General features: G+C 44.4%; 1 protein-coding gene across 1 annotated transcript; it reads right to left on the bottom strand.

Annotated features, from left to right (window-relative positions):
* Positions 1-5,090: 5,090 nt before the first annotated feature.
* Positions 5,091-7,745, bottom strand: myca (MYC proto-oncogene, bHLH transcription factor a). The gene is made up of 3 exons (XM_031850226.1): positions 7,525-7,745; positions 6,456-7,146; positions 5,091-6,164 (listed from the first exon to the last, which is right to left on the bottom strand). The coding sequence occupies exons 2-3, from the start codon at positions 7,111-7,113 to the stop codon at positions 5,536-5,538; spliced, it is 1,287 nt and encodes a 428-aa protein (XP_031706086.1). The 5' UTR covers positions 7,114-7,146; positions 7,525-7,745; the 3' UTR covers positions 5,091-5,535.

Genomic DNA, 7,745 nt, shown 5'->3' with positions numbered 1-7,745 from the left:
TGATTCATTAACCCACCAATCTTTTCAGCTTTCCTACTGTAGAGTACCAAGATGGAACATTACTATTACGCACAAAAGACAGGAAGTACAATTTCACACATGCCACAGATTCCTTGCTTTACACCAATAAATGTGACATGAATGGAAAGTCATTTACTGCTAAATACGGAAGATGATTGCTTTAACATTTGACCTTCCTTCCATATACAACTGTATCTGCTGTGTACTGCAGCATTCCTCACCTCCACCAGGACTTCCCAGAACTGTGCCCTCCTCTTGGCCTCCTGTGTGGAGGTCTGCACACACCATGCTGACGGGAGAGCTCCTGCGGGAGAATTAGCTCTAATCCAGCCGGAGCGTCCCGCTTTGATGAGGATCAGCGGTACAATATTGCACATGACAAAAGCACTCTGCTATGCAGCGACGTCGCCGGCATGCAAATAGAGGAAAGAGAGGGCTGACCAGCTCCAGCATTCAGGGCTGAAAGTTTATACAAAGTTGTCACATAGGGCACAAGCAAGGCTCGTCAGAAAAGACTTTCTATGAGATCAAGGTGGTTGAAAGTGAACGCTACACCGCTGGGAGGGAAGGTAATACACAGTAGTGTTACAGTATGCAGGTACTCCGAATTAGAGTTTCGAATGTATACTTTCCCCCCCCCCCCTTTCTTTAGCAAGTTATATAAAAGCATATGCGGTTAGCCAATGACATCATTCACCAGAGGGACCAATACTGTTATATAAGAGCCAGACATGGCTGTGAGCGCCCCACACCACTGGTCCAAATGGTCTCTTTCAGAGGCTCTAAACAGCACAAAGGCCTTCTTACTTATTTAAATCTGAGAAATGAAAGTTATGAAAAAGGTGTCCACCAATCCATACAAGCTAAAAATGTCATGATTTGTAGCCTTGCTTTTACCTGAATTAGGAAGACATAGAATGAGTATTTAAAATTTAAATGTTGGACTTGTGAAAAGGACCTGATGATTTAAGTAAGGGCTATTCAAGTGTTCCTCAAAAAAATGATCCACTGATTTACAGACGTCTCTTTCCCCAATGTACGTCTATGAGAAAAAGTATTTTTGGGACCCATAGCATCACGTGACAGACCCGAACACGGTTTGGCCACTATATAAAATTAGTTTCAGTGACTGGCGCTCTTACTCTCGATTCAAGCGAGACAGCTAGCTCTAGCTAGCTAATCCTCCTCCTTCCCATTAGTATTTTCTTCCGATTGGAAGCTAGTTAGCCTAGCTGGCTAGCTTCCACTTTCCGAGTGATATAACAAACATGACAGCACAATGTGTCCTTCAGAAGGTTGACAGTTTAAACTGCTAACCCGGGCAACGTATATGTGCTTGAATCAACATACTAATTACACACATATGTCCAAAAAAGGTTTGATAAAATAAAAAGATATTTTCAATAGCTGCAGTATCATGATAGTTTATATTTCCTGTCACACACACAAAATAAATCAAACTTCAGCTCCAAGTAAAGCATGTGGTGGTGTTGCATTCAAGAGCACACGTGTCACATTCCTCAGCAACATACTCTCATGTGGTAAAATTAAAAACAGCCAAACACAGGTCGTCACTGGCAACAAAAACACACGGATGGCTCGGAGACAGAGCATGCAAATGAGGCCGTGTATTCCCAAAGAGGAAAGTGATGTCATGTGATAACAGTGACGCAGTAAAACGAGACGCAGCCAGGAGAGAGAAGTCTAGCTGGCGAGTGGCTGCAGTATGAACCGCTTTAATCTACTCCAGCTCTGGAAAACGCAGGTTACATAACAGCCGACCTCCAAGTCTTCCTGGGCCCCTAAAGTATCCGAAAAGTATGTGTGCAGTCGCTGTGGCGAGGCAGGGACGTTTGGCTCAGCGTATTCGACTGGAAAACACTGAGATACACTTTAACGTACACGACATTTACTGCAAAACCAAATCCAGTGAGGAGAACAAGTATCTAGTAGAGAAAATGGTAAGTATTTTGTGAGGATTTGCTTTTTCTCTCAGTTTTACAGCACTTTTACATGAGTATCTTTGTGTTAAATAAGACATTTGTGAAAAGGATGCTCCTATTGAACTACTTTCTCACGTTTTACCAAACTAAATGATTAGTTGAATTCATCACCAGATTGATTGACAGTGATCGTGTGTTGCAGCCGAGCCCCATGTTTGTGCCTCCCGTGTGTGAGCAGAGTCAAGCATTGGTTTATCTTAAAGATAAATAAGGACGGATTAACTATGGAAAAGATTTGGAACCGGTTTTCTAAGTTGCACTTTACCGATCCAAACAAAGATGGCAGCAAGTGGCTCCCTGGAGAGGAAACAAGTTAATAATCCTTTTCTTTGTGCAGCAGATGAGACTATTTTTCTTCCATATGGTTAAAAGAGTGTTTGAGGATTCTAGAAAAACTTTCAGAGCTGTTAAACCACCTTCTGAGATTTTATATATGCTTATTCATTTTTAAGTTAGATGGACACTTAAAACTCTGTGACTTGAATGCAACACTAATACATTAGAGCAGTGATGGAGGAAGTATTCAGATCCTGCGGTGAAGTAAAAGTATATTTCCCTCTGAGATATCGTTTACTAGAGGTAGAAAGCAGCATGAAAAGAAAATACAAGTAACTTAACCTTGTACTTGAGTAAATGTACTTAGTTACATTCCACCGCAGTATTAGAGGCACTAAGTGGGAATATTTTCCGCCACCTCCAGATCAGGCAGGTCGACAGTATACAATAGATCTTCTACCTGATGCTGCTGAGCCAGTTTGGACTTGAAAAGACTCGATTCATGTTGCAACACATAAAATATTAGCAGGAGCAGTTTTCAATAGATCATCTATGCAAGCAGGTGAATTACTGTGGCTCATTTTGCAAAAAAACAAAGGCTCTCCAGATGCTCTCGCTGACCCAGTGATCATAATGTCTGTGGGTGTTTAGCAGGGGAAAAGACATGTAAATGTCAGAGGGAAAACTGGGGTAAACTCTGACGCGAGAGTGAAAGGCAGCCACAGAACTGTTGTTAAAACAGCGGTTATTAGTAACCAAGACGCACAAACGTTCACTTCCCCCACAAATCAAGCTTTAACGTAAAAACCGCCTCCCTGTTGATGTCTTTTGATGATCCTGGTTAAATTACATCAGCTCTCCTCACAAGGTTTCAGTGTTTTCCTGGACAAAAACTCCAGGAGGGTGGATGCACGTTGTCATGGAGGCTCGAGCCCCCGAGGTCAGCCAGTTACAGCACACTCTCCCTGCTCACAAAAAACACTGTCCTGCCCACCCAGAAAGTCCAACACAATGAATCCACACTAATCCCAATCTTTTGTGGTCCTCCAATGTGTCTCAGTGCGGCTGCACCTCACGTCTCCACCACCTCTTGCTTTAACTGCCTTTTATATGCATTCACAGGCCAGGGGGAAATAAAACAAACACATACGTTTAGAAATCTCCTTTTGTGGCACACAAACAAGCTCCACGTCAGATAGCTCGTGCATTCAGGATTAGGGAGCCGTGAGCAGTCTCAGACGCTATCACAGATGCCTTTTATCATCTTTTGTTGTGATCACTGCACTATCACACTGACAGCAGAGATAAAACAATGCCAGAAGCAGCTCCACACTTTGTGCTCTTTGGAGAATAAAAGGCTTGGCAAGTATACAGTAGCCTAATATAAAGACACTAGACAATAGACTCACAGAACATGCATGCTAACATCTCCAGCAGTGTTAACAGGAGTTGGACAGACAATAGAGAAGCCAGAGGAAAATAACAGTTGTCCTGAGAACAATAGTTTCTGACTGGTTCTATATTCACATCCCATTAAAGTCGTTGGGATCTCCACAGCGACTATTACTCCTTCAAATGAAGTTTTGCATCAGACACTTTGAGAGATAAAGAGATTTTACTTTTACAATGCCATTAATCAGAGTGATCAAACAAATAGTTTTAAACGATTGAATGCAATCGACAGAAGAACTCTTACCGCTTCGTTCTTAGCGTTCGTTGCTGCTTCGTCGCTTTTTATATTCCTTTCTTTTTTTTCTCTCTCCCTCTGATGATCAGTCGCGCGTCTCACAGACACAAATCTCGACCTCACTTCCATGTGCTCGCGACCAGGACCACGCGCTCATGGGAGCGCTGGGGATACGGCGCGTGACGTCACGGAGAGACTGGAAAGCCGGTCAAAAGAATCGGCGCAATGTCAACAATAATACCGATATTTTATGATTATATACGATATAATACCTGATATAGAGACTTAACTGAATGTGGTACTTCACTGGGAGGTCATTTAGAGTATTTTATTGGATATTATCGATACATTTCTATTGATAGTCCCAGTAAATTATAGTTATATTTGTCTAATATCTTAATTTATAGTAGTGAATTGTCAAAAAACCCTCATGTGGACTGTTTAGATTGTCTGCACATGCATATATCTGTTTGAAACTGTAAACCAACCTGTTTTGTTTTCACATATCTTTTTTATTCATTTAAATCTGATCTGGGATGTGAAATTGAGTTTTATTTGATCACTAACTGCCCGAGTATAGTTTAATCACATAAGGAATCTGAAGTAGCTTATAATGTACTTACACACAGGAAGCAGAACAATGTTCAAGAAGAAAACCATGCAGGAGGTTGAGTCTTTGAGAGTCATGTTTCTTTTTACGTGTTTGATGCATATTGAAAGCAAATCTCGTCTAATTTAAATATCTGAATTCCCTCTTCTGTCCACAAAACTGAGCGATGACAGTTTTGAGTGACTTTTGTTCACTTTATCAGAAATATTGAAATATCTTCAATAACAAGCACTCACTTAGGTTAAAATGTGCTATTCGAAAGGCTTTATGCATAAATCTGAGACCATGGTCCGAGTTTACCGTGTCGTCTTTGCAAACAAAAACCGAGACACCGTCAAATATCGCATCTTCAAGTGAGTCATGTTAAGCCTTATAGTCATAGTGAGTGACTTGGAGCATCATTATCTAAAACATGAGCATCTTAGTCACTTTAATCAAATCATACGAGTCTCCTCCTGCTGAGCCCACTCTACAGCAACATGCACCTCCAATACATGTTAATGTGTCTGTGATGAAACGTGCGATGTGTGCGTCTGCATTGCAAGAACAAGGACACAAATTCAAGAAGAAACATTTTTTTATATTTCAAAAAGAATCTAGGAACATAATGGAAAAAAACCAAACACCGAGTCTGAACATCCAGACAATTGAGATCCAAAAATACATTTTCTTAGGAAATATTAATTATATACAAAACATAAAAATTTATATTTTAGTTTGGGCCCTCGACAGGATAGCTCCATTTTTTAATATTTTATTAATAAAAATAAACTTTTAAATATTTAATCCACCCATAACTTCAATTGAGGCAGTTTCAACATTGAAATCAAACAAGATTCCAAACAACTTAATCCGCTTTGCATTCAACAACAACTGTACACCCTAAGTCTTGAACTTGCATAAAAAACAAAAGGCCAAAAAGTCTGACGATTCAAACTTTAGGCGCGAGAGCTCTGCAGCTGCGCGAGTCTCTGCTTTAAAAGTTCACTTTTCCTCCTCAGCTGTTCTTTGAGCGAGAGGAGTCTCTGTTCGTCCGTCTGCATGCTGTAAATGCACTCTGTGGCCTTCTTCAGGATCACCACTTTGGCCGCCTTCTCGTTGTTGGCCACCTCTGGGATCTCGTCCCGCAGGGCGAAGAAGCTCAACTTGAGCTCGTTCCTCCTCTGACGCTCCAGAACGTTATGAGTCCTTCTCTTGTCATAGTCCTCCGTGTCAGACGTCCGCGGGCTCGAGCACTTGCGGTTGCTGCTGATCTGTTTGAGGACCCTGCTGTGGCCGCCACTTCCACCGCTGTTGCTCTCCAGCTTCAGCCTCTTGACAGCCGGCTGCTCGTGCCTCATGGATGGATGGGCGGCGTAGTTGTGCTGGTGGGTGGAGACGTGGCACCTCTTCAGCACGAGCGGGCTGGGGTGCCGGGTCTCCGCGGCGCTGGGGTCGCACCTCTTCACCGCCTGCCTCTTCTCCACCGTGACCACGTCGATCTCCTCCTCATCCTCCTGGTCCTCTTCCTCCTCCTCATCATCATCATCATCGTCGTCGTCGTCGTCCTCATCTCCATCCTCATCTTCTGCAAGACAGAAAAACAAAACAATCACACTCTGATTCAGCGTCAAGGATGCCTTTTAATCACACTGCATGCCACAGAGGGAGGGGGGACACAATGTCTTCAACATCATTAGATGGCTGGAGCTAATCTCACAGCAGTCCAACATGTCTGGAAATCTGATTGCAAATAACCTTAATCAAAGCAAGAGTTGGCCGCTTTTAAGTCAAAACTAGTGGAAACAATGCTCACTCAGCAGAGGGAGATTCCTAACTACACAGAGGGGTGTGTCTGCACGATGGGTCCGTAGCTTACCTGAGTCACTACAACTGCTGCTGCTGCCGCTGTTGGGCGGCGTGTCCAGTCCCAAATCCTTACTGGGCGGCGTCGCCGCGCTCTGCTTGGGCGTCTCCGCTATCGGGTACGGGAAAACCACGGACGGATCGATGCACTCCGCCGCGGACGTGTTCAGGTCTTGCAGGTAGCTGCTGTTCAGCCGCCACGCTGCCGCACCGGCGGGCTCCGCGCAGCAGTCGCCCACCGAGGACGAGGACTCCTTACGCGCGGCGTGCAGGGAGGCGAGCCGCTCGGAGACCACCTTCTCCAGCTTGGCCGCGGCGGAGAAGCCGCTCCACATGCAGTCCTGGATGATGATGGACTTGAGGAAGGTCTGGGAGTAGTCCGCGTCGCAGATGATGCTCTGGTTGACCGCGTCGTCGCCCAGGAACTCGGTCACCATCTCCAGCTGATCCGCCGTGGAGGGGAAGAGGCTTGACAGGGACGGCCGGCGGCTCGGGGAGAGGGGAGGGGTCGGCAGCAGTTCAAATTTCTTCCAGATGTCTTCGCTCGGCGCCGGAGGCTGAAGCTGCTGAGGGTAGAAATCCTCCTCCTCGTTGTCGTAGTAGAAATACGGTTGCAGAGAGTCGTAATCGTAGTCATAGTTTTTACTTGCGAAACTTGAATTCAGCGGCATTTTGTCTCCGTTGTCTTTTTCCTTATCGTGAAGCTGGTTGAAAGGAAAACAAATGGTTGATTAGATGTTGACTCTAAAAAAGCAAAAAAAAAAATAAATAAAAAAAAATAAAAATAAATAGATGGTCTGCAGGTTCAAAGCAGCTGGCTTGGCACTGGTCCTGCAACATTAAGTGTAACAACATCACATGGTCACTCCAAAACATCGACGCTCGTCTGCACGCCTTGCATGCATGCACCGGTGCTGCAGCAGCAGGTGCGAAACTGATAGTAAATTAAGTGCAAGAGGGGAAACACCTTCACTTAACTGCTACAGACGATAAACCAACACCCTTTTTTTCAATTATTTTTTACTAAACTGACGTGGAAAGGTGCCGTGCAAAGATCCAGAAACCCACTCCCCTCCCCTTACCTTTTCGATTGTAAACTGTCGGCGGTAGAAGACGGGGCGAAAGCGACCCAAGAGGCGCAAAAAAGGGTAGGAAAGTTATTCCAACACGAACGTAACATTAAATCCTTCCACGGAGGCGTTGTAGGCGGTTTCTGTGAGGCTGCGTGGAGTATGCATGAGGAGTTGAGTGGCTGCACCAGCGACCCGGTGAGGACGAAGTACAGTCTGTCATCAGCAGCGTG

This window comes from Anarrhichthys ocellatus, unplaced genomic scaffold (assembly GCF_004355925.1).
Source record: "Anarrhichthys ocellatus isolate YVR2014 unplaced genomic scaffold, GSC_Weel_1.0 scaffold10, whole genome shotgun sequence".
Taxonomy (NCBI): Eukaryota; Metazoa; Chordata; class Actinopteri; order Perciformes; family Anarhichadidae; genus Anarrhichthys; species Anarrhichthys ocellatus.
This window is presented reverse-complemented; position numbering and strand designations above follow the sequence as displayed.

Coding starts and splice junctions, on each gene's coding strand:
- myca (XM_031850226.1), bottom strand. CDS start 7,113: ATGCCGCTGAATTCAAGTTTCGCAAGTAAAAACTATGACTACGATTAC. Junction 6,165..6,455: donor CAGCAGTTGTAGTGACTCAG/GTAAGCTACGGA, acceptor TCTGTCTTGCAG/AAGATGAGGATGGAGATGAG.